Source organism: Oncorhynchus keta, chromosome 31 (assembly GCF_023373465.1).
Source record: "Oncorhynchus keta strain PuntledgeMale-10-30-2019 chromosome 31, Oket_V2, whole genome shotgun sequence".
NCBI lineage: Eukaryota > Metazoa > Chordata > Actinopteri > Salmoniformes > Salmonidae > Oncorhynchus > Oncorhynchus keta.
In genome coordinates this window covers 23,569,125-23,596,520 of record NC_068451.1, presented here as the reverse complement: position 1 = coordinate 23,596,520, position 27,396 = coordinate 23,569,125, and the positions used below count along the sequence as shown (strand labels likewise).

Below are 27,396 nucleotides of genomic sequence, written 5' to 3'. Positions count from 1 at the left end.
CAGTAACCCAGGACTGTGTGGAGTGTCTCTGCTTCCAATGTGTTTCTAATAGGGCTAGTCATTAAGCAGTAACCCAGGACTGTGTGGAGTGTCTCTGCTTCCAATGTGTTTCTGATAGGGCTAGTCATTAAGCAGTAACCCAGGACTGTGTGGAGTGTCTCTGCTTCCAATGTGTTTCTGATAGGGCTAGTCATTAAGCAGTAACCCAGGACTGTGTGGAGTGTCTCTGCTTCCAATGTGTTTCTGATAGGGCTAGTCATTAAGCAGTAACCCAGGACTGTGTGGAGTGTCTCTGCTTCCAATGTGTTTCTGATAGGGCTAGTCATTAAGCAGTAACCCAGGACTGTGTGGAGTGTCTCTGCTTCCAATGTGTTTCTGATAGGGCTAGTCATTAAGCAGTAACCCAGGACTGTGTGGAGTGTCTCTGCTTCCAATGTGTTTCTAATAGGGCTAGTCATTAAGCAGTAACCCAGGACTGTGTGGAGTGTCTCTGCTTCCAATGTGTTTCTGATAGGGCTAGTCATTAAGCAGTAACCCAGGACTGTGTGGAGTGTCTCTGCTTCCAATGTGTTTCTGATAGGGCTAGTCATTAAGCAGTAACCCAGGACTGTGTGGAGTGTCTCTGCTTCCAATGTGTTTCTAATAGGGCTAGTCATTAAGCAGTAACCCAGGACTGTGTGGAGTGTCTCTGCTTCCAATGTGTTTCTGATAGGGCTAGTCATTAAGCAGTAACCCAGGACTGTGTGGAGTGTCTCTATGCTCCTGAGTCTAACCATCCATTCTCTGTCACATCTCTTGTGTTCTTTTCTTTTGATCCTCTACATTCCTTTGACATCACATTGACTTCCTCTGTAATGGTTCTCCTGCTTGGATCCACTTTATCCTAATATCTCCCCTGTCTTTGTTGTTCCACTCCGTACTCTTTGGTTTGGTCTTCTGGACCATTTCCTTGTGGTTCCTGTACTCCTCACCCCGTCTGTCTCTCTACTTCCTCCCCTGCCTTCCTCCTTATACTACCATCCTCCTTGTATTTTTCCCACCCACTGGCCCTCCTCTCGCTCTCCTCTCTCCCTTCGATGTGCTCTCCCCTCCCTTCCTCCCCAGGCGTGTGGGACGCAGTGAGAGTGCTCGTGTGGACAGACATTCCTCCCGTCGCCGTGGCTCCTCCCGGGCCAAACAGTCGCGTTCCCGTAGCGACGTGGACCTGCAAGCCGCCGCCACGGCAGCACACTCCTCCCCGACCTCTCCCCATCCCTCGTAAGGCAGACCCCCTATCCCCCCTTCTCTCATGGGTCGAGAGAGAAGCACAGCCACAGACTGACATAGTCACAGGCTGACTGACAGACTATACTAAATGATAGACAGACTGACTATAGTAACTGATGGACAGGCAGACTGACTGACTATAGTAACTGATGGACAGGCAGACTGACTGATTATAGTAACTGATGGACAGGCAGACTGACTGACTATAGTAACTGATGGACAGGCAGACTGACTGACTATAGTAACTGATGGACAGGCAGACTGACTGACTATAGTAACTGATGGACAGGCAGACTGACTGACCATAGTAACTGATGGACAGGCAGACTGACTGACTATAGTAACTGATGGACAGGCAGACTGACTGACTATAGTAACTGATGGACAGGCAGACTGACTGATTATAGTAACTGATGGACAGGCTGACTGACTGACTGATTATAGAAACTGATGGACAGGCTGATAGACTGACTGATTATAGTAACTGATGGACAGGCAGACTGACTGATTATAGTAACTGATGGACAGGCTGACTGACTGATTATAGTAACTGATGGACAGACTGACTGACTATAGTAACTGATGGACAGGCTGACTGACTGACTATAGTAACTGATGGACATACTGACTGACTATATAGTAACTGATGGACAGGCTGATAGACTGACTGACTATAGTAACTGATGGACAGACTGACTGACTATAGTAACTGATGGACAGACTGACTGACTATAGTAACTGATGGACAGACTGACTGACTATAGTAACTGATGGACAGACTGACCGACTATAGTAACTGATGGACAGGCTGACCGATTATAGTAACTGATGGACAGGCTGACTGACTGACTATAGTAAATGATGGACAGACTGACTGACTGATTATAGTAACTGATGGACAGGCTGACTGACTGATTATAGTAACTGATGGACAGGCTGACTGACTGACTGACTATAGTAACTGATGGACAGGCTGACCGATTATAGTAACTGATGGACAGGCTGACTGACTGACTATAGTAACTGATGGACAGGCTGACTGACTGACTGACTATAGTAAATGATGGACGGGCTGACTGACTGACTATAGTAACTGATGGACGGGCTGACTGACTGACTATAGTAACTGATGGACAGGCTGACTGACTGACTGATTATAGTAACTGATGGACAGGCAGACTGACTGACTATAGTAACTGATAGACAGGCTGACTGACTGACTATAGTAACTGATGGACAGGCAGACTGACTGATTATAGTAACTGATGGACAGGCTGACTGACTGACTGATTATAGTAACTGATGGACAGGCTGATAGACTGACTGATTATAGTAACTGATGGACAGGCAGACTGACTGACTGATTATAGTAACTGATGGACAGGCAGACTGACTGACTGATTATAGTAACTGATGGACAGGCAGACTGACTGACTGATTATAGTAACTGATGGACAGGCAGACTGACTGATTATAGTAACTGATGGACAGACTGACTGACTGACTGATTATAGTAACTGATGGACAGGCTGACTGACTGACTGATTATAGTAACTGATGGACAGGCTGACTGACTGACTGATTATAGTAACTGATGGACAGGCTGACTGACTGACTGCCTATAGTAACTGATGGACAGACTGACTGACTATAGTAACTGATGGACAGACTGACTGACTGATTATAGTAACTGATGGACAGGCTGACTGACTGACTATAGTAACTGATGGACAGACTGACTGACTGACTATAGTAACTGATGGACAGACTGACTGACTATAGTAACTGATGGACAGGCTGACTGACTATAGTAACTGATGGACAGACTGACTGACTATAGTAACTGATGGACAGGCTGACTGACTGACTATAGTAAATGATAGACAGGCTGACTGACTGACTATAGTAACTGATGGACAGACTGACTGACTGATTATAGTAACTGATGGACAGGCTGACTGACTGACTATAGTAACTGATGGACAGACTGACTGACTGACTGACTGACTATATAGTAACTGATGGACAAGCTGATAGACTGACTGACTATAGTAACTGATGGACAGACTATGACTGACTATAGTAACTGATGGACAGGCTGACTGACTGACTGATTATAGTAACTGATGGACAGGCTGACTGACTGACTGCCTATAGTAACTGATGGACAGACTGACTGACTATAGTAACTGATGGACAGACTGACTGACTGATTATAGTAACTGATGGACAGACTGACTGACTGATTATAGTAACTGATGGACAGGCTGACTGACTGACTATAGTAACTGATGGACAGACTGACTGACTATAGTAACTGATGGACAGGCTGACTGACTATAGTAACTGATGGACAGACTGACTGACTATAGTAACTGATGGACAGGCTGACTGACTGACTATAGTAAATGATAGACAGGCTGACTGACTGACTATAGTAACTGATGGACAGACTGACTGACTGATTATAGTAACTGATGGACAGGCTGACTGACTGACTATAGTAACTGATGGACAGACTGACTGACTGACTGACTGACTGACTATAGTAACTGATGGACAAGCTGATAGACTGACTGACTATAGTAACTGATGGACAGACTGACTGACTGACTATAGTAACTGATGGACAGGCTGATAGACTGACTGACTATAGTAACTGATGGACAGACTGACTGACTGACTATAGTAACTGATGGACAGGCTGATAGACTGACTGACTATAGTAACTGATGGACAGGCTGATAGACTGACTGACTATAGTAACTGATGGACAGACTGACTGACTATAGTAACTGATGGACAGACTGACTGACTATAGTAACTGATGGACAGGCTGACCGATTATAGTAACTGATGGACAGGCTGACTGACTGACTATAGTAAATGATAGACAGGCTGACTGACTGACTATAGTAACTGATGGACAGACTGACTGACTGATTATAGTAACTGATGGACAGGCTGACTGACTGACTATAGTAACTGATGGACAGACTGACTGACTGACTATAGTAACTGATGGACGGGCTGACTGACTGACTATAGTAACTGATGGACAGGCTGACTATAGTAACTGATGGACAGACTGACTATAGTAACTGATGGACAGACTGACTGACTATAGTAAATGATAGACAGGCTGACTGACTGACTATAGTAACTGATGGACAGACTGACTGACTGATTATAGTAACTGATGGACAGGCTGACTGACTGACTATAGTAACTGATGGACAGACTGACTGACTGACTATAGTAACTGATGGACAGGCTGACTGACTGACTATAGTAACTGATGGACAGGCTGACTATAGTAACTGATGGACAGACTGACTATAGTAACTGATGGACAGACTGACTGACTATAGTAACTGATGGACAGGCTGACTGACTGATTATAGTAACTGATGGACAGGCTGACCGATTATAGTAACTGATGGATGGGCTGACTGACTTACTATACTAAATGATAGACAGGCTGACTGACTGACTATAGTAACTGATGGACGGGCTGACTGACTGACTATAGTAACTGATGGACAGGCTGACTGACTGACTGATTATAGTAACTGATGGACAGACTGACTGACTATAGTAACTGATGGATGGGCTGACTGACTGATTATAGTAACTGATGGACAGACTGACTGACTATAGTAACTGATGGACTGGCTGACTGATTATAGTAACTGATGGATGGGCTGACTGACTGACTATAGTAACTGATGGACAGGCAGACTGACTGACTGTAGTAACTGATGGACAGTCAGACTGACTGACTATAGTAACTGATGGACAGTCAGACTGACTGACTATAGTAACTGATGGACAGGCAGACTGACTGACTATAGTAACTGATGGACAGTCAGACTGACTGACTATAGTAACTGATGGACAGTCAGACTGACTGACTATAGTACCTGATGGACAGTCAGACTGACTGACTATAGTAACTGATGGACAGTCAGACTGACTGACTATAGTAACTGATGGACAGGCTGACTGATTATAGTAACTGATGGATGGGCTGACTGACTGACTATAGTATTTGATGGACAGGCAGACTGATTATAGTAACTGATGGATGGGCTGACTGACTGACTATAGTAACTGATGGACGGGCTGACTGACTGACTATAGTAACTGATGGACAGGCTGACTGATTATAGTAACTGATGGATGGGCTGACTGACTGACTATAGTAACTGATGGACAGGCAGACTGACTGACTGTAGTAACTGATGGACAGGCAGACTGACTGACTGTAGTAACTGATGGACAGGCAGACTGACTGATTATAGTAACTGATGGACAGGCAGACTGACTGATTATAGTAACTGATGGATGGGCTGACTGACTGACTATAGTAACTGATGGACAGGCAGACTGATTATAGTAACTGATGGACAGGCAGACTGACTGACTATAGTAACTGATGGACAGTCAGACTGACTGACTATAGTAACTGATGGACAGTCAGACTGACTGACTATAGTAACTGATGGACAGTCAGACTGACTGACTATAGTAACTGATGGACAGTCAGACTGACTGACTATAGTAACTGATGGACAGTCAGACTGACTGACTATAGTAACTGATGGACAGTCAGACTGACTGACTATAGTAACTGATGGACAGTCAGACTGACTGACTATAGTAACTGATGGACAGGCAGACTGATTATAGTAACTGATGGATGGGCTGACTGACTGACTATAGTAACTGATGGACAGGCTGACTGACTGACTATAGTAACTGATGGACAGGCAGACTGATTATAGTAACTGATGGATGGGCTGACTGACTGACTATAGTAACTGATGGACAGTCAGACTGACTGACTATAGTAACTGATGGACAGTCAGACTGACTGACTATAGTAACTGATGGACAGGCAGACTGACTGACTATAGTAACTGATGGACAGTCAGACTGACTGACTATAGTAACTGATGGACAGTCAGACTGACTGACTATAGTAACTGATGGACAGTCAGACTGACTGACTATAGTAACTGATGGACAGGCTGACTGACTGACTATAGTAACTGATGGACAGGCAGACTGATTATAGTAACTGATGGACAGGCAGACTGACTGACTATAGTAACTGATGGACAGTCAGACTGACTGACTATAGTAACTGATGGACAGTCAGACTGACTGACTATAGTAACTGATGGACAGTCAGACTGACTGACTATAGTAACTGATGGACAGTCAGACTGACTGACTATAGTAACTGATGGACAGTCAGACTGACTGACTATAGTAACTGATGGACAGGCAGACTGATTATAGTAACTGATGGATGGGCTGACTGACTGACTATAGTAACTGATGGACAGGCTGACTGATTATAGTAACTGATGGATGGGCTGACTGACTGACTATAGTAACTGATGGACAGGCAGACTGACTGACTGTAGTAGCTGATGGACAGGCTGATAGATTCACTGACATTACTGATCAACTAACTTTGCTTTTTCTGACTGTCTGATGTCTGACTGTCAGACAGAAAGGCTGAGTGAGAGTGAATGGAAGCTTCTTCCACTGTGACCCCAGCAGCTTCATTAAAACAGGAAGAGATCCATGCTGAGTGACACAGCTTGACTGGAGGACGAGGGTCAGAGCCGGAGTTATTTTCTTAGTCAGGGCTACAGTACTAACTGTAACTACGTGTAATGTTAGTGCTGTGTGTGGATTATGTAGACTTTGAACCAGCCAATAGTGTAATGTCCCAATCCAAATGCTTCTCAACCCAAGCAGGTTTTTCTAGCTTCGCGTTAGATTATTTTGATATTATCGCCCATACCCTTTATCCCCATACCCTTATACCTGCCCCACTCCTCCTCCCCTGTCCTCCTCTCTTCTATCAGTGTTGATGAAGGGGTGTTACTGCCCGAGGGTGTGCTCCCAGGTCTTTCGCTCTCTGGCCCCACCCCCCAGCAGGAGGAACAGGACCCTCGCCTCCTGGAGCTGGAGCAGGACCCGCCCAACTGGAGAGAACACACCCCCCCAGACACGCTCAAAGACCTCAGCAAGAAGGAGACCAAGCGGCAGGAGGTCATCAACGGTGAGGAGGGACGGGGGGAGGGGAGGGGTGGGGGATGGAGGGATCCAGTCAACGGAGGAGGAAGTAAACTACTTGCGGTGTAAGAATGAGCTGCTGCTCATCTGACGCAAAATATTGTGAATTAATTGCCACTAGAGTAATCTCTCTCTCTCAGAGTTGTTTGCGACGGAGCACGCCCACGTGCGCATGCTGAGTGTTCTGCAGACAGTGTTCTGGAAGCCTCTGGAGAGAGAGGAACTCATGACCGCCACAGAGCTGGCCACCATCTTCCCCAGCCTGGACGAGATCATAGACATGCACTGTGAGTACGGTTCCACCACTGCTTGACCGTAGTATCACCGTAACCCCCGCTACAGTACAACCACATGACCAATGTACTGCCACTGGACGACCGTAACCCCCGCTACAGTACAACCACATGACCAATGTACTGCCACTGGACGACCGTAACCCCAACTACAGTACAACCACATGACCAATGTACTGCCACTGGACGACCGTAACCCCCGCTACAGTACAACCACATGACCAATGTACTGCCACTGGACGACCGTAACCCCCGCTACAGTACAACCACATGACCAATGTACTGCCACTGGACGACCGTAACCCCCGCTACAGTACAACCACATGACCAATGTACTGTCACTGGACGACCGTAACCCCCGCTACAGTACAACCACATGACCAATGTACTGCCACTGGACGACCGTAACCCCCGCTACAGTACAACCACATGACCAATGTACTGCCACTGGACGACCGTAACCCCCGCTACAGTACAACCACATGACCAATGTACTGCCACTGGACGACCGTAACCCCAACTACAGTACGACTGTAACCCCCGCTACAGTACAACCACATGACCAATGTACTGCCACTGGACGACCGTAACCCCAACTACATTACGACCGTAACCCCCGCTACAGTACAACCACACTTACACGACATGACTGCCACTGCATGGCTATGACTGTTACCCGACAACAGCACTTCTACAGTTCTGATACTGGCTGAAGTCAGTCTGACAAATGTAAATTGTTGGCAAGACCTCACGATACGATGTTACCATGATACTTAGGTTCTGGTAAGATCTGTATTGCAATTCTCACAATTCTTTATGTATTGCGGTTCGATTCTGTAATTGTATTGCGATTCCATGTTCCAAACATACTGTATTGCTCACCATATGTCTGCTGCAGGAGGACAAGAGAGCCATGAGAAAACAAGTTTTGATCGATCATGGAAATAAATGTGCTGAAAACAAATTGTCTCCTTATTTAAAAAGAAGATGGAGAACAAGTTATGATGGGAAAATACTGGAACTTTGGTGCAACTACTGCACAAATAATATTGCGATACTGTCAAAATGATACCGGCATATCTTCCAAAATGATATCCTGATATTTAAATGTTTTTATATTTTTCCCTCGTCACTAGTAAATGAACCCTAGTGTAACTTTAACCCAACCATAAATTGACCTCAGTCTGACCATAATAACCCAACCACGGACAGACTGTCTACCCCAGTCCAACCGCTGTGTTCCCTGTGTGTTTCTGTGCAGATGCTTTCTACGAGCACCTGAAGAAGCTGCGTCAGCACAATTTCATCGTCAAGGCCATCGGAACCACGTTACTCAATAGGGTAAGGAACAGGTCACCTTCCATCACTCCCCTGTCTGTGCCTCTCACCCCCTCTCTCTGTGCCCCTCACCCCATCTCAGCCTAACCCCCTCATCCCTTATATGAAGTGGATATTTAGGGAAATGGATCCCTAAAGAAAGCTTTTAATCTCTCCCTCTCTCACTTTCTCTCTCTGTCTAGTTTGGAGGGACGGAGGGTGAGTGGTTTCAGAAGCTGACGTCTAGGTTCTGTAGTCACCAGACGTGGGCCCTGGAACAGCTGAAGATGAGACAGAAGAAAGACCCTCGTTTCAACTCCTTCATACTGGAGGCAGAGAGTAGGCCTCAGTGTCGTAGGCTGCAGCTGAAGGACATCATCCCCACTGAGATGCAGAGGCTCACCAAATACCCCCTACTGCTGGAAAACATTGCCAAGTGCACAGGTCTGTGTGTGTCCTTCCCTGTTCACATTCAGATAAACAGAGCGAGTGTGTGTGTTGTGACATGTGTTGTGTGTATTCCTGTAGAGGACACCTTGGAGAAGGAGAGTATTCAGCAGAGTGCAGAGTGCTGTAGGAAGATCCTCAACCACGTCAACGAGGAGGTCAAACAGATGGAGAACCTGCTGGTGACACACACACACACACACACACACACACACACTACTATTACAACTGCTACTACAACAAGTGTCTGAGGTAAAGTATAAATTATTACTCTCTCTCCCTCCAGACCCTGAAAGACTACCAGCGCAGGCTGGACACCTCAGGACTCAAACCCAGTAATGAGCTGTACCTGGAGTACAAGGTGACTGACAATAGTGAGGGCTTCTTGTAGTGTGGTCCAGTGCTCTTCATGCTATCCTTTCTACAGTTGTCCCATTCTCTCATTCTTTATCAGTCTCTATTGTTCTCTTCTCTCTCAGTACCTTGACCTGGCCCAGAGAAGGATGATCTATGAGGGGCCTCTGACCTGGAGAGTGACCAAGGAGAAAACCTTAGGTGCTCTATCAACTCTACAAACATTAGTTTGTTTTAATGTATGAACAAATCGTCTGATTTCATTTTACACAAACCCAAGCTGTTGTTCATCTGCTGTTCACTTCCTGCCCCACTCTCCTCCTCCTCTCCACCCTGTTCCTTCCCCACTCTCCTCCTCTCCTCTCCACCCTGTTCCTGCCCCGCTCTCCTCCTCCTCTCCACCCTGTTCCTGCCCCACTCTCCTCCTCCTCCTCTCCTCTCCACCCTGTTCCTGCCCCACTCTCCTCCTCCTCTCCACCCTGTTCCTGCCCCACTCTCCTCCTCCTCTCCACCCTGTTCCTGCCCCGCTCTCCTCCTCCTCTCCACCCTGTTCCTGCCCTACTCTCCTCCTCCTCCTCTCCACCCTGTTCCTGCCCCACTCTCCTCCTCCTCTCCACCCTGTTCCTGCCCCACTCTCCTCCTCCTCCTATCCTCTCCACCCTGTTCCTGCCCCACTCTCCTCCTCTCCACCCGGTTCCTGCCCCACTCTCCTCCTCCTCTCCACCCTGTTCCTGCCCCCTCTCAGAAGTGCAGTGTGTGTTGCTGGGGGATCTGTTGGTGCTGTTACAGAAGCAGGATGATAAGATGGTGCTGAAGTGTCAGAGTAAGAGTAACATCGCTGTTCAGGAGGGAAAGCAGATGCTCAGCCCTGTCATCAAACTAGACTCTGCCTTCCTCCGAGAGGTGGCCACAGGTGAGACACGCACATCTTTAAATACTTAATTTGAATGCACAAATCACATTACAGTCCAGAAGGATTCAAACATTTCAAAGATTCACAGATACATGGACACACGTAGTGTCAAAGATACCTTCTCCACACAGCTAGGCTGTCCATGACAAAGAGCAATGAGCAGTACCTTGCTAGCTGCTTTGCCTTTTTCCCTATGCAGTCCTGCAATCTGATGGCCATGCACTGTTAGCCTATGTACACGGTCAAAGGCTGTTCAGGCATGACTCAAGAGGCTGGTATTTCAGAAACTTGACAGCATAGGGTCTGATCCATGTAAGAGTCAAAAGAGCAACCCACTTCCAAAAAGAGCATCTGTCTCTGGCCTTTCCCCACAAAAACAACACCTGCCATATTTGGTATTCAAGAAAACACAACATCATCAACATGGAGCCGCACACACACACACACACCTTGCAGGAATATGTCATCTCAATCCCCCTCTCTTCTGTCCCTCTGTCAGACCGTAAGGCTTTCTACGTGATCTTCACCTGGGACAGCGGGGCTCAGATCTACGAACTGGTGGCTCAATCTGTCGGGGAGAGGAAGAAGTGAGTGTGGGAGAGAAGGGTTTGGGAAGAGGAGGAGAGAAGGGGAGGGGAGAGGGAGAAGTGAGTGTGGGGGAAGGGTTTGGGAAGAGGAGAGAAGGGGAGGGGAGAGGGAGAAGTGAGTGTGGGAGAGAAGGGTTTGGGAAGAGGAGAGGAGGAGGGGAGAGGGAGAAGTGAGTGTAGGAGAGAAGGGTTTGGGAAGAGGAGAGGAGGAGAGAAGGGGAGGGGAGAGGGAGAAGTGAGTGTGGGGGAAGGGTTTGGGAAGAGGAGGAGAGAAGGGGAGGGGAGAGGGAGAAGTGAGTGTGGGAGAAGGGTTTGGGAAGAGGAGGAGAGAAGGGGAGGGGAGAGGGAGAAGTGAGTGTGGGGGAAGGGTTTGGGAAGAGGAGGAGAGAAGGGGAGGGGAGAGGGAGAAGTGAGTGTGGGGGAAGGGTTTGGGAAGAGGAGGAGAGAAGGGGAGGGGAGAGGGAGAAGTGAGTGTGGGGGAAGGGTTTGGGAAGAGGAGGAGAGAAGGGGAGGGGAGAGGGAGAAGTGAGTGTGGGAGAAGGGTTTGGGAAGAGGAGGAGAGAAGGGGAGGGGAGAGGGAGAAGTGAGTGTGGGAGAAGGGTTTGGGAAGAGGAGGAGAGAAGGGGAGGGGAGAGGGAGAAGTGAGTGTGGGGGAAGGGTTTGGGAAGAGGAGAGAAGGAGAGGGGAGAGGGAGAAGTGAGTGTGGGAGAAGGGTTTGGGAAGAGGAGGAGAGAAGGGGAGGGGAGAGGGAGAAGTGAGTGTGGGGGAAGAGTTTGGGAAGAGGAGGAGAGAAGGGGAGGGGAGAGGGAGAAGTGAGTGTGGGGGAAGGGTTTGGGAAGAGGAGGAGAGAAGGGGAGGGGAGAGGGAGAAGTGAGTGTGGGGGAAGGGTTTGGGAAGAAGAGAGAAGGGGAGGGGAGAGGGAGAAGTGAGTGTGGGAGAGAAGGGTTTGGGAAGAGGAGGAGAGAAGGGGAGGGGAGAGGGAGAAGTGAGTGGGGGGAAGGGTTTGGGAAGAGGAGGAGAGAAGGGGAGGGGAGAGGGAGAAGTGAGTGTGGGAGAGAAGGGTTTGGGAAGAGGAGGAGAGAAGGGGAGGGGAGAGGGAGAAGTGAGTGTGGGGGAAGGGTTTGGGAAGAAGAGAGAAGGGGAGGGGAGAGGGAGAAGTGAGTGTGGGAGAGGAGAGAGGTTTATGGGGAGGAAGGAGGAGAGGTGGAAGATATGAAGATAAAGACGAAGCACCAACTGTAGTGGTGATGTGGCTTTGTTGTGTGAAGCTGGACAGATGTGATCAAGATGGCGGTAGATGAGCTGAAGAAGACAGGACCTCCATCTGACCTGAAGAGAGGAAACAGCATCTTAACTGGAGGAGGAGGAATCCCATACAGCCCCACCACGTGAGTCAACACAGCTCTTGAGTGTGCACTGGAATAAGCCAGTCCTCTGAGCACCGATCACATTTCACATTTTAGTCATTATAATATATGGCATTTAGCAGACGCTTTTATCCAAAGCGACTTACAGTCATGTGTGCATACATTCTACGTATGGGTGGTCCCGGGAATCGAACCCACTACCCTGGCGTTACAAGCGCCATGCTCTACCAACTGAGCTACAGAAGGACCACAATTATTAAGAAGACGCTCTTATCCAGAGTGATTTAACGGAGCAATTAGGGTTAAGCGCCTTGCTCAAGGGTACATCGACATATTTTTCACGTAGTCGGCGTGAGGATTCAAACCAGCGACCTTTCGGTTTCTGGCCCGGCGCTCTTAACCGCTAGCCTACCTGCCGCCGATCACATTTCTTTCTCGCTTTCTCTTTCTTTCAGGTTTCCTCAACCCCCTCTCAGCCCCACTGAAAATGGAGGAGTCTTGTTGAAAAATAGCATTGGTGAGAACAGACAGCAAAGCAACTCTTTCAAACCATTGAGCTTCTAGATGTTGATAATGTCATTGTTAATGGTGTTAATGGTATTACTGTTTATTTCGTTTTTCCTGTTACTGCATTACTACCAAGACTGCTTTTGTGTTTTTACTGTTACTGCCTTACTACCAAGACTGTTCCTGTGTTTTTACTGTTACTGCCTTACTACCAAGACTGTTCCTGTGTTTTTACTGTTACTGCCTTACTACCAAGACTGTTCCTGTGTTTTTACTGTTACTGCCTTACTACCAAGACTGTTCCTGTGTTTTTACTGTTACTGCCTTACTACCAAGACTGTTCCTGTGTTTTTACTGTTACTGCCTTACTACCAAGACTGTTCCTGTGTTTTTACTGTTACTGCCTTACTACCAAGACTGTTCCTGTGTTTTTACTGTTACTGCCTTACTACCAAGACTGTTCCTGTATTTTTACTGTTACTGCCTTACTACCAAGACTGTTCCTGTGTTTTTACTGTTACTGCCTTACTACCAAGACTGTTCCTGTGTTTTTACTGTTACTGCCTTACTACCAAGACTGTTCCTGTGTTTTTACTGTTACTGCCTTACTACCAAGACTGTTCCTGTGTTTTTACTGTTACTGCCTTACTACCAAGACTGCTTCTGTGTTTTTACTGTTACTGCCTTACTACCAAGACTGTTCCTGTGTTTTTACTGTGACTGCATTACGACCAAGACTGTTCCTGTGTTTTTACTGTTACTGCCTTACTACCAAGACTGTTCCTGTATTTTTACTGTTACTGTGTTACTACCAAGACTGTTCCTGTATTTTTACTGTTACTGCCTTACTACCAAGACTGTTCCTGTGTTTTTACTGTTACTGCCTTACTACCAAGACTGTTCCTGTATTTTTACTGTTACTGCCTTACTACCAAGACTGTTCCTGTGTTTTTACTGTTACTGCCTTACTACCAAGACTGTTCCTGTATTTTTACTGTTCCTGTATTTTTACTGTTACTGTGTTATTACTGTCACTGCGTTACTACCAAGCCTGTTACTGTGTTGTTACTGTGACTGCATTACTACCAAGACTGTTACTGTGTTACTACCAAGACTGTTACTGTGTTACTACCAAGACTGTTACTGCGTTACTACCAAGACTGTTACTGTGTTGTTACTACCAAGAGTGTTACTGTGTTATTACTGTGACTGCATTACTACCAAGACTGTTACTGCATTACTACCAAGACTGTTACTGTGTTTTTACTGTTACTGTGTTACTACCAAGACTGTTACTGTGTTGTTACTACCAAGAGTGTTACTGTGTTATTACTGTGACTGCATTACTACCAAGACTGTTACTGCATTACTACCAAGACTGTTACTGTGTTATTACTGTTACTGTGTTACTACCAAGACTGTTCCTGTGTTTTTACTGTTACTGCATTACTACCAAGCCTGTTACTGTGTTACTACCAAGACTGTTCCTGTGTTTTTACTGTTACTGCATTACTACCAAGCCTGTTACTGTTACTGTGTTACTACCAAGCCTGTTACTGTGTTTTTACTGTTACTGCATTACTACCAAGACTGTTACTTTGTTTTACTGTTACTGTGTTACTGCCAAGACTGTTACTGTGTTACTACCAAGACTGTTACTGTGTTACTACATTACTACCAATACTGTTACTGTGTTTTTACTGTTACTGTGTTACTGCCAAGACTGTTACTGTGTTACTACCAAGACTGTTGCTGTGTTTTTACTGTTACTGCATTACTACCAAGACTGTTACTTTGTTTTACTGTTACTGTGTTACTGCCAAGACTGTTACTGTGTTACTACCAAGACTGTTACTTTGTTTTACTGTTACTGTGTTACTGCCAAGACTGTTACTGCGTTACTACCAAGACTGTTACTGCTTTACTACCAAGCCTGTTACTGTGTTATTACTGTTACTGTGTTACTACCAAGACTGTTACTTAGTTATTACTGTTACTGTGTTACTACCAAGACTGTTCCTGTGTTTTTACTGTTTCTGCATTACTACCGAGCCTGTTACTGTTACTGTGTTACTGCCAAGACTGTTACTGTGTTATTACTGTTACTGCGTTACTACTGTTACTGCGTTACTACCAAGACTGTTACTGCGTTACTACCAAGACTGTTACTGCGTTACTACCAAGACTGTTACTGCGTTACTACCAAGACTGTTACTGCGTTACTACCAAGACTGTTACTGCGTTACTACCAAGACTGTTACTGCGTTACTACCAAGACTGTTACTGCGTTACTACCAAGACTGTTACTGCGTTACTACCAAGACTGTTACTGCGTTACTACCAAGCCTGTTGCTGCATTACTACCAAGCCTGTTACTGTGTTTTTACTGTTACTGCATTACTACCAAGCCTGTTACTGTTACTGTGTTACTGCCAAGACTGTTACTGTGTTATTACTGTACCTGCGTTACTACCAGGCCTGTTACTGTGTTACTGCCAAGACTGTTACTGCGTTACTACCAAGACTGTTACTGTGTTACTACCAAGACTGTTACTGCGTTACTACCAAGACTGTTACTGCGTTACTACCAAGACTGTTACTGTGTTTTACTGTTACTGTGTTGCTGCCAAGACTGTTACTGTGTTACTACCAAGACTGTTACTACCAAGACTGTTACTGTGTTACTACCAATACTGTTACTGTGTTACTACCAAGACTGTTACTGTGTTACTAACAATACTGTTACTGTGTTACTACCAATACTGTTACTACCAATACTGTTACTGTGTTACTACCAATACTGTTACTGTGTTACTACCAATACTGTTACTGTGTTACTACCAAGACTGTTACTGTGTTACTACCAAGACTGTTACTGTGTTACTACCAAGACTGTTACTGTGTTACTACCAAGACTGTTACTGTGTTACTACCAAGACTGTTACTGTGTTACTACCAAGACTGCTCCTGTGTCTTTACTGTTACTGTCAAGACTGTTCCTGTGTTATTACTGTTACTGCCAAGACTGTTCCTGTCTCTTTACTGTTACTGCCAAGACTGTTCCTGTCTCTTTACTGTTACTGCCAAGACTGTTCCTGTCTCTTTACTGTTACTGCCAAGACTGTTCCTGTCTCTTTATTGTTACTACCAAGACTGTTCCTGTGTCTTTACTGTTACTGACAAGACTGTTCCTGTGTCTTTACTGTTACTGCCAAGTCTGTTCCTGTGTCTCTATTGTTACTACCAAGACTGTTCCTGTGTCTTTACTGTTACTGCCAAGACTGTTCCTGTCTCTTTATTGTTACTGCCAAGACTGTTCCTGTGTCTTTACTGTTACTGCCAAGACTGTTCCTGTCTCTTTACTGTTACTGCCAAGACTGTTTACATTTACATTTACATTTAAGTCATTTTGCAGACGCTCTCATCCAGAGCGACTTACTGTTCCTGTCTCTTTATTGTTACTACCAAGACTGTTACTGTGTCCTTACTGTTACTGCCAAGACTGTTCCTGTCTCTTTACTGTTACTGCCAAGACTGTTCCTGTCTCTTTACTGTTACTGCCAAGACTGTTCCTGTGTCTTTACTGTTACTGCCAAGACTGTTCCTGTGTTATTACTGTTACTACCAAGACTGTTCCTGTGTTATTACTGTTACTACCAAGACTGTTCCTGTGTTATTACTGTTACTACCAAGACTGTTCCTGTGTTATTACTGTTACTACCAAGACTGTTCCTGTGTCTTTACTGTTACTGACAAGACTGTTCCTGTGTGTCTACTGTTACTGCCTTACTACCAAGACTGTTACTGTGTCTATAGAACGAGATAAGGACAGCCTGACTGATGAGACGAAGTCTGTGGACTCTCGTCATTCTCTGATTGATTACCTCTCGGACAAAGGCTTCGACTTGATTGGCCACAGCAACAGTGATCAGGTGAATGTGGCCAATAGCGCGTTAAACGAAGGTGAGTGGGTTTATTTGATTGGTCCAAGCGGTTACCATTTTCACTGATGTTCCTCTTACTGTCATGTCATACATCAACTCTTCCTATCTCCTCCCACAGTCATGTTCCTCAAGAGACTATTGGTTGGCAGCATCAGCCTATCAGACCACTCGCAGCCTGATGAGCAGAATGGAAGGGAGGGGCCAGAGAGCCAGGACCAAGGACTGCAAGGGGAGGAGGGGGAGGGGGGAGGAGGAGAGGGTGGAGGGATGAAGATAGAAGAGGAGGGAGGGATCAGCGCTCCTCTGGTTCTGTCCCAGGAGAGGATGGAGGAGGTGCGCCGGAAACTGCAGAGTCTGGAGGTACAGCTGAAGAGACTGCAGGTGAGAGAACGAGGGAAGGAAGGAAGGTAGAAAGAAGGTTGAGTAATGGGGTTGCAAAGGATGACTGAAGCATAAAAGGAGGGAGCCAAGGAGGACAGATGGGGACAAACAGCAGCATAGAAGAGAAAGATAGAGAAAATCACTTCACCAGGGCTTGTGCTGCTCTGCTGCTATTGTCACTGAAATGGCTATGTGAAATTGGAGTTCTGGGACAATGGCCTTTGTCTGCAGCTAGCTGTGTGATGTCACAAAAGCACCCACAAAAGGGAAAGAAGATTATGAAAGGAAGGGATGGTGGAAACAGAGGGGTGAAGTGTGTGTGTGTGTGTGTGTGTGTGTGTGTGTGTGTGTGTGTGTGTGTGTGTGTGTGTGTGTGTGTGTGTGTGTGTGTGTGTGTGTGTGTGTGTGTGATTCAGCATTTAACTGTTGATCTTGCTCCATCAGAGTGTTGAGGAGGAGCACCACCGACTGCAGCAGGCCCTGTCTAAGTTCTCCCTGGAGGGGGGCAACTTCTAGTGAGACACACAGCGCCACCTTCAGGACACCAGGTAAACCTTCATATTCAACCCTTTATACTGATGTCTTGTGGGAGTTTTCCTTTACCACTGATATAGGGTCAGGTCTTTTATTATCCCTCTAGTTAAGATAAGGGTTGGGGTTAGAGTAATCTGATTTTAGGTCTGTGGTTACCAACTTCTACCTCAGGCTTGGCAATGCCATGGGTATTAATACTAGAATTGTGTCAAGGATATGTTGTCTTCTCTAATCTCACCAACTCTTTTCTTTAACCTTGTCATCTCTTGGTCTTCCTCAGATCACTGTAAGTGCTGGATTGGAATGCTTGAGTTGCTTTTGGAGGATTGATGAATGCGTCCTGGAATTTCCTATTTACTAAACACTCTGATCCACTGCCATGCCTGAGCCCTTGTTAAAGATTTCCAGGGGGTCGCAGCCAACTGTGAGGCCCTTGCAAGGCAGAGGAGCACGGCTTTACGCAAAGTAGTTGAGTAAATGCAATGTGGGAGGTGTGTTTGTGCGTGTTTGTGAACATGCTCGTATGTGCAAGTGCGTGAGCGTGTGAGAGATGGGAGTTTTGGAAATAGGTGCCAAAGATTGGAGCAGTAGTTTGCTGTGAGAGATGCTGCCTGGGCTTATTGATTGTGAGCTTCTGCAACACACACACACAACAGATACTTCCCCCAGTGGATGTTCAATAAATATATCTATCATTGCCAACTGTAGGGGTTTGGACTATATAATAAACCCCTGTGTATGCATGTAGAGAGAGATACTAGTGTCAGCCCTATAGAGGGCGATGTAGAGCTGTAGAACCAGACAGGAACATGCTCATTGTTGTGAAATTCTGGTAACCAAAATTCACAGGTTTTCCCCAAATCCTGGTTGGAAGATTCCTGGATTCAGGAGGGAATAAGGAGGAATTCTGGGAGTCTTCAACCGGAGATTTCTGAAAAACCTGGGATTTTTGGGACATTTTACTGAGCATTTAGTAGGCCCCTATATCCAGTACATGTCAAAGTACAGCAGAGATGCACTTTTAAGTTAGTATAATCCAATTCAAGTGACGAACCACACTGAATTTGCTAATATGTATTACTATTATTATTATTATAATATATGCCATTTAGCAGACGCTTTTATCCAAAGCGACTTAGTCATGCATACATTTTTACATTTGACCCCAATTGTTGAGAAGATCTGTGTGTGTGTGTTTGTGTGTTACAGTATTGTAGAAGCAAAATGGCCTTCTGGAGTTACTGTAATAGAGTCCTATTAGAACTGTAATTATGGCCCAAACATTCACCCAGTAGTATTGGAATTGATCATGTTGTTAGGGATATAGATGGTGTGTGTACCGCTTTTGACTTCAGCCGCCTCTCCTTTGGACCCTGCTACTGTGCTGGGCCGGGCGATAGATGCATGGACAGATACCCAGAGATGGGATGGACATTAGAGATGGAGGGATACAGTAAGGAAGAGAGGAGTAAGGGAGGAGAGGAGGCAGAAGGGTTTTACCCTGGAACCCTGTGTTTCGGAGGATGCACGGCTCTCGACCTTCGGCCTCTCCCAAATCCGTATGGATGTTGCAACAATGACACAAGACTGTAATTACCAATTGGATACCACAAAATTGTGGAGAAAAAGGGAGTAAAAAAAATCTCTAATAAAATGAAGAATTGGTTATAGACACAGTCAGTCAGACCCATACACACTCTGATACTCACATTGTGTGGGAGCCCAGTGCAGTAACAATGGTCACACAGGAGCACGGTCATCACGCGTGTGATGTGACTGGAGTCGACTTCCTGACTATAGGGCTAGTAGCTTCTCCGTAAAGAAAGGAGGGTGTCAGAGGGAGACAGTATTATATGCTGTATGATACATTTTATGGTAGCAATACCATTTTTGTGTGTATTTTTCTTCAGGAGTTGATTGTAATTATTGTTATTATTTTGATGATTTAGAGTAGTGGCATTGAACTGTGGACTGGCAAACGGGACCAAAGAGACACCCATGTACTTGTAGATCCTCATATGAGCTGTTTATATTGTCCCACTGCTTATTATTACTATAGGAGAAAGTCACGTCATGCTGATTGGAGAGTGATGCCGACAGTAAGCAGCCGTGGCTCTCTGCTTCTCCTGCATCCAAACTCCAGCGTCACATGTAGAGAAAACAACACAGTGGGTAGAAACATAGAGGGCCTGTGTTGAGGGAGATAATGATATCTAAGCCTGTATGAAGACTGTATTGTGATACATCCATCCATGCTGCTGCCCCAGACTAATGAACAAGATTCAACTGGACACTTGACAATCACACTGCCGTTCAAATCCTCTCTTCATTGCTACCATGTGTGAGCAGGGCTGCACTGTGTTATAGACATGACTCACCTAGTACTTTGATATTGACTGGACCACGTTTAGGGACAGCATGGGGTGGCGGTACAGTACAGTAAGATACAGAAGGATACTGAGATGAGACCCATCATTACTGATTTAAGCTACTGTTTCTATAGACCACTTCTGGAATAAAGAGAAGCAGGTCTGGGGAGTTCGGATGCAGGAATTGCAGGCGCGACTAGTCGTCACTCTCACCAGTGTTGGAATGACAGTTATCTTTCACGATCACTTTTGAATTATGCATTCTCGTTGTGGCCATAGCAACTGTTCCCTTACACCCTCCCCCAAATATGTAATTATGCAAATGTTATTGATAGTTACTCTAAGAAGCAGAGGGCGTAGTTACAAGTTGTGTTGAAACCTCACTGCCTGTTTTTCTTTCACCCCCCACCCCTTTATTTTCTCCTGTTCCCCTCTTCATCACCAAGTCCACAATAATAGTCTCCATCTCTCCTTCATCCTGTCTTCCTTCTAGAAGTTGTAGAAATGTAGTCGTTACTACTCATCACCTTTTCTTATCTCACAATTTCACTGTACGTTGCGGTGTATTTGATTTTAATCTGCTTAAACGGGTCGGGAGGTTTTGTTTTTGTTGGTGATGTTTTGTTGAGAGAAACTTTTGTAATTATGTACTATGCAATTGGCAACAATGGGAGAAAGAGGAAGAGACTTGGATAGCTTTTGTTTGCCATATGTGAGACAACTCACTTGTATTATACAATACTAGATGGCAACAAGATGAGGTTAAAGAGATTATCTCGAACTTGGGCTTTTTCACCATTGAAGCACAGTAATGAGCAGGTTAAATCCTGTTATACCAGCTTAGGTTAATACCTCCACCGCCACTGTAGTCTCAAGACTACTTGGCAAACGTGTGCTTACAATCCTCTCTCTCTTTCTTCCCTTTGCTTCCCCTCATGTATCCTATTTACAAATACATAGTGGTCTAGTTTTATATGTATAAAATGTATTTATAGAGAAGGGTGCCATGTTCTGATGATCAGGCTTGTTTTTTCCCAAATGGCTCTCTAGTAAACAAACACTGTTGTTTGGGGAGATGTTTGGCTGTTAAGGTAGAACCATGCAATTAACGTAGAAAGAGTTGGGTGACCAACATCAAGTTCCCAGTTTCAAGTTTTAATGTCACAAGTACAGTGAAATGCCTTTCTTGCAATCTCTAAAGCAACATGCATTCTAGGTCTGGCCAGGAGGTTTTCCTAGTCAGGTCACATGGTCCGGAAACTCCCCTGGCCTTACTTCTAGGTAATCCAAGGTTTCAGATAGGTGGTTTGTGGCGGATTGACTGTAGGGTGGCTGTGTAAGTCCTGCAGTGTCCCCTGTAACTATGCTATCTCAGGGTTATGTATGTTACAAAGTGTATTGTGTGTGTTCACCTCAGCGATCACAAGGTTTGACCAGCGCCATGTTTGCACCAGCTAGCCAGTGCTTTGTATAGAACAGGGTCTGGTCTGTCGCACATGCATCTGCCACATGTATATCTATAAACAAATGAATATGCAAGATTTATACTGTGTATTTTGGCTTTGATTTCATTGTGTAAGAGCTTTTAATTGTATACTTCAGAAGAAATGAGGTACGTTTTTTTGTTGTTGTAATTTTCTGTTTTTTAATAAATGGGGAAGAAAAACCAACATTTTTGGGGTCTTTTACTGTTTTGAGTTCTAGAACACTGCAATCACTCAAGCATATATCCTGACACAGAGAGACCAACAAAAGAGGAAGGAAGGTTTATTCACAAGACAACTGGGTAGAAGTGTATAGCTGTGTTGAAAGGCACAACACTCAAAATAACATAAAGGCTTTTTAGAATCTGCAACGACTGGCAACCAATATAAAACAGTGAAGAGGATGGTGGCCGTGACATTCTTGTTCCTCTGCTTCTGGGCTGGTGAGTAAGGGGCTGCTAGGATATGCTGATAAACAATGCAGGGTAGTTAGTCTTTCAGTGCATATTCACCTTTATTTGAGAAGTTACATTACAGGTGGAGGATGAAGATGAGACCGAAGTGTAAAACTAGGGCGTTTGAGGGAATTAATATGAATAGGTTCAACATGCTTTGAACAGATTTCAACCCTTTAAACCATGCATTGTAACATTAAAACAATTTTCCCCCGTTGTATCCCTTGGAACATTAGATTATTTGGCTGTGAGTAATGTATCTGTTCTGCTCTAATGAACCGTATCTCCTACCAGAGCAGATGGTTGTGCAATCAAATTAAATTGTGTTTGTCACATGAGCCGAATACAACCGTGAAATGCTTGCTTACAAGCAAATAAAAGTAACAAATAATTAAAGTGCAGCAGTAAAATAATAGTGAGGGTATATACAGGGGGTAATGGATATTCGAGGTAATATGTACATGTAGGTAGAGTTATTCAAGTCTGGGTAGCCAATTGATTAGATGTTCAGTAGTCTTATGACTTAGGGATAGAAGCTGTTTAGAAGCCTCTTGGACCTAGATTTGGCACTCTGATACCGCTTGCCGTGCGGTAGCAGAGAGAACAGTCTGAGACTAGGGTGGCTAGAGTCTTTTGACAATTTTTAGGGCCTTCCTCTGACACTGCTTGGTATAGAGGTCCTGGATGGCAGGAAGCCTGGCCCCGGTGATGTACTGGGCCGTACGCACTACACTCTGTAGTAGAGGTCGACCGATTATGGTTTTTCAATACCGATACCGATTTGGAGGACCAAAAACATTTTTTTTTATTTTTACATTTTATTTTTATGTATTTGTAATAATGACAATTACAACAATACTGAATGAACACTTATTTTAACTTAATATAATACATCAAAATCAATTTGGCCTCAAGTAAATAATGAAAAATGTTCCATTTGGTTTAAATAATGCAAAAACAAAGTGTTGGAGAAGAAAGTAAAAGTGCAATATGTGCTATGTAAGAAAGCTAACATTTCAGTTTCTTGCTCAGAACATGAGAACATATGGAAGCTGGTGGTTCCATATAGTCTTCAATATTCCCAGGTAAGATGTTTTAGGTTGTAGTTATTATAGGAATTATAGGACTATTTCCCTCTATACCATTTGTATATGATTAACTGTTGACTATTGGATGTTCTTATAGTCACTTTAGTATTGCCAGTGTAACAGTATAGCTTCCGTCCCTCTCCTCGCTCCTCCCTGGGCTCTAACCAGCAACACAAGGACAACAGCCACCACATCGAAGCAGAGCAAGGGAAACAACCACCCCAAGGCTCAGAGCGAGTAGCGCGCGCTAACGAGACAGCCATTTCACTTTGGTTACACCAGCCACATCTCTGGAGTTGATAGGCTTGAAGTCATAAACAGCACAATGCTTGATGCACAACGAAGAGCTGCTGGCAAAACGCACAAGAGTGCGTTTGAATGAATGCCTGCTTCTGCCTACGACCTCTCAGTCAGATACTTAGATACTTGTATGCTCAGTCAGATTATATGCAATGCAGGACAAGCTAGATAATATCTAGTAATATCTTTAACCATGTGTAGTTAACTAGTGATTATGATTGATTGTTTATTATAAGATAAATGTAATGCTAGCTAGCAACTTACCATGGCTTACTGCATTTGTGTAACAGGCAGTCTCCTTGTGGAGTGCAACTAGAGAGAACGAGCTGACGAGATGAAAATCTGTCCTTCTGCCCTTGAATGAGGCAGATAACCCACTGTTTCTACGCCGTCATTGAAAATAAGAATGTGCTCTTAACTGACTTGGCAAATTAAATAAAGATTAAGTAAAGGTGTAAAAAAAAAAAAATCTGCAAATCGGCACACCAAAATACAGATTTCCGATTGTTATGAAAACTTGAAATCGGTCCTAATTAATTAGCCATTCCAATTAATCGGTCGACCTCTACTCTGTAGTGCCTTGCGGTCGGAGGCCGAGCAGTTGCCATACCAGGCAGTGATGCAACCAGTCAAGATGCTCTCGATGGTGCAGCTGTAGAACCTTTTGAGGATCTGAGGACCCATGCCAAATCTTTTCAGTCTCCTGAGGGGGAATAGGGTTTTGTCGTGCCCTCATCACGACTATCTTGGTGTGCTTGGACCATGTTGGTGATGTGGACACCAAGGAACTTGAAGCTCTCAACTTGCTCTACTGCAGCCCCATCGATGAGAATGGAGTGGTGCTCGGTCCTCCTCTTCCACAATCATCACACACTAGAAACCATACCCTACACTTATAACTCTAAATAACCTGATGTTAAGAGACAGTATTACAGCACTCTGGATTGTGTGGAGTTCTTCTACTTTGTAGGCTACTGTTTCTTTTTATCATTGTCTTGGGCCAATAGTTGGACAGATATGCTGTCAATAACTGACCTTTGATCAGTGTGTTATGGATCAACCTCATCCTACTCCTGCTGCTCTGCCTTCTAGCAGGTGACCTCAGCCGTATCCAGGTTACTCAGGAGCCAGACAGGCCCTCTCAGAAGGTGCAGCTCTCTCACACCGCCTCCCTGCGCTGCTGCTACTCAGTCACAGGGGGAACCGTGGACACCACCTGGGTCACCAGCCCCCACATGGTCAACGGCATCCTTCGGGGAGTGGACTGGAGAGACAACCGTGTGACGGTGGATGGGGGGAACCTGACGGCAGCAGGGGTCATGTGTCACACACTCATCCTGAGGGAGGTCCGTCTGAACGACACAGGGTTGTACCAGTGTTTCCTCAACCACAGCACCCTGCGGCCCTCTGTATACACCCACGGCACCTTCCTGCATGTCTACAGTGAGTGTGGGTGTGTGTGAAGCCCTCACAGTAAGCACCCATGTCACCTTCCTTCAGGTCTTGTGTGTGTGTAACCCTCAAAAGCTTTAGCCTGGTCTGCACTCACAGTACTTTGTTGTACAGTATTTATATTATGTGTGTGTATGTACATGTGGGTGTCTGGGGGATGGGGTCAAACCAGCTAAGCAATGCAGAATGCTTTGTGTTCCACAAATCCAGTTAACCACTGCCCAGTCCAGTATAATGCAATCCACCTAAAGCACCTAGACTTAAGCCACCAGTGAATGGCTACATTGTGTAGTAATCCCTCTGATTTAATTAAAATGACCAATGTTGAAATGTTAAAGAAATGCTATGGTTCTAGTTTTTCCTGGGAAATTGTGTGTCATAAGGAGCATTGTTTAAAAAAAAATAATTGCACTGCTAAACATACACTGGTTGTTTGTCTAATTTATCTCAAACTATTTTCCTCTGTCTTGCTGCAATCTGATGCATGGTACTCTGTCCATCCCCCCACTACCTCTCTTTCATCCACATCTAGCCTGCATCTCTTACATGAAAGAGCAGCAGGTGAGTTCTACTCTGATGACCTTTATACGACCCCTCTCTCCTTGCTCAGGGCCGATAGTGAAGATTCTGGACATCAGTGAAAGCACCAAGAACAGCATCCTGACTGCTGAGGGAATGTTACTGATGGTGGCAGTGCTTCTGCATGGTACCATGATGCTCTGTAAGGTCAGTGAGCCAGATCTAGATCTAATATTCCTAATTTGCTCTCATTCCAATATTGAATTTTGTCATTTGAAAACTGCTGTAACCAGAAGGACTAGTATGTATGGTAATCTTACTGTATGACTGCAATGGGCTTTTTCACACCATTGGCCAAGAGAATTATGTCATATGTCATCAACTTCCTCTACTTTTTAAGACAAAGAAACTCAATCAACTGAAGAAGAAAAGGGTCAAAGAGGAAGAGGAGAATATCTATGAGGTGGGACTTGAATCAGATCCTCTCTCTGTCATAGTCACTGTTTTCACCATTCTTCAGTCAATCAAACAAGTTCTAGAAGAAGGGAAGAGGAAGTCAACCTATCATAACCTCCCTTACCTCAATCCATATCCAGGGTCTAAATCTGGAGGAATGCTGCTCCACATATGATCAGATCCAGCGCTCTCTGGTGCAGGGCCCCTACCAAGACGTGGGAAACATGATTATGGAGGAGGAGGAAATCCAACTGGAGAAGCCTTGAATGAGAGGGGGAAGGAAGGAGGGGGATGAAGACAGAGGGTGGGAGAAGAGAAGAGTCATTGTATAGAACAGAATTGTGGTGAGGGTTTTGATATGAATTTTCTCAACTGCCCCCCTCCCCCTCCTTATGTTTGAAGTTATAGAGTTGACCTGCGTTTTCCTTGCAGCCGTTGCTTATATTTGAATCTAATTTCTTAGTGGAACAAAAAGACAGTAACCTACAATGTCAAAGGGCATTTTGCTTTCAATTTTGCCTTTCATTACCAATGCCGATACCTAACAACTTTATATTCATAAGAATTTTTTTTCTCTGCATGTTTGCATTTGCTATGCTTTGTGTATGCATTGGCCAAATGTTTTTTTTCTCTCTCCAATCTCCATAATTCAAGGCCTGGATTGTGCTTTGTAAATAAAATTATAAAACTGATTGCCTTATGTTTTCATGTTTACATAGTTAGCATTTTAGCTTAATGAAATGTATGTATTTGTCATATGTCACTCGCTTGATGGAGTCTCGGAATCGTTATCCTATTTCTGACACCACTGTAGCAAAATTGAGGGGTAGCACAACTGTGATTTGATCCTTGTCAGTCAAGCACCTTACCATTACACCAAGAGGTTCTTGATAGGTCTCTAGCACAGGAGGTTGGTGGCACCTTATTTGGGGAGGATGAGCTTGTGGGAATGGCTGGAGCGGAATATCTGGAATGGTTTCATATATATTAAACACATGGTTTGATGCCATTCCATTTGCGCCATTCCAACCGTTATGAGCCGTCCTCCCCTCAGCAGCCTCCACTGGCGATGTTGTAGCTTGTAGGCAGCTGTTAAGCCGTCACTAGCCTACAATACATTAAGGTTTACCTCGCTGTGATGGGAAGCCTACTGACAGACAGTACTGTACTATGTTTACCACAGATGATTATCTGGGAAAGCATAGGACATTGCAACGCAGCAAAGAGGGCGGTGTTTGTCGAACTGGAGCACGTTAATAGGCTCTAG

At 45.0% G+C, this 27,396-nt stretch overlaps 2 protein-coding genes across 10 annotated transcripts in view; both read left to right on the top strand.

The window, feature by feature from the left end:
• LOC118371305 (rho guanine nucleotide exchange factor 1-like) overlaps positions 1-22,045 on the top strand; it is a 54,880-nt gene extending 32,835 nt beyond the window's left edge. For 5 of the 6 annotated variants that reach the window (XM_052489992.1, XM_052489991.1, XM_052489989.1 and 2 more), the window contains 16 exons: positions 1,105-1,257; positions 7,152-7,348; positions 7,503-7,649; positions 8,917-8,996; positions 9,176-9,416; positions 9,501-9,601; positions 9,706-9,780; positions 9,899-9,974; positions 10,519-10,686; positions 11,186-11,273; positions 12,542-12,661; positions 13,096-13,157; positions 16,964-17,110; positions 17,210-17,472; positions 17,917-18,020; positions 18,287-22,045. In XM_052489992.1, coding sequence (XP_052345952.1) covers positions 1,105-1,257; positions 7,152-7,348; positions 7,503-7,649; positions 8,917-8,996; positions 9,176-9,416; positions 9,501-9,601; positions 9,706-9,780; positions 9,899-9,974; positions 10,519-10,686; positions 11,186-11,273; positions 12,542-12,661; positions 13,096-13,157; positions 16,964-17,110; positions 17,210-17,472; positions 17,917-17,988 — 1,990 coding nt within the window. In that variant the 3' untranslated portion in view covers positions 17,989-18,020; positions 18,287-22,045. The remainder of the gene's footprint in view (positions 1-1,104; positions 1,258-7,151; positions 7,349-7,502; positions 7,650-8,916; positions 8,997-9,175; positions 9,417-9,500; positions 9,602-9,705; positions 9,781-9,898; positions 9,975-10,518; positions 10,687-11,185; positions 11,274-12,541; positions 12,662-13,095; positions 13,158-16,963; positions 17,111-17,209; positions 17,473-17,916; positions 18,021-18,286) is intronic. The other variant, XM_052489993.1, reaches the window with a different exon arrangement.
• Positions 22,046-22,129: 84 nt separating this feature from the next.
• On the top strand, positions 22,130-26,821 carry LOC118371307 (B-cell antigen receptor complex-associated protein alpha chain-like). Of its 4 annotated transcripts, none has more exons than XM_035756711.2 (5): positions 22,130-22,302; positions 24,798-25,145; positions 25,687-25,880; positions 26,074-26,136; positions 26,270-26,821. In XM_035756711.2, the coding sequence occupies exons 1-5, from the start codon at positions 22,263-22,265 to the stop codon at positions 26,393-26,395; spliced, it is 771 nt and encodes a 256-aa protein (XP_035612604.1). In that variant the 5' UTR covers positions 22,130-22,262; the 3' UTR covers positions 26,396-26,821. The 4 variants fall into 4 exon arrangements, with proteins under 4 accessions (XP_035612604.1, XP_035612603.1, XP_035612606.1 ...); XM_035756710.2 differs by having other exon boundaries at positions 22,133-22,302; positions 24,795-25,145; XM_035756713.2 differs by having other exon boundaries at positions 22,134-22,302; positions 25,765-25,880.
• The last annotated feature ends 575 nt before the right edge of the window (positions 26,822-27,396 follow it).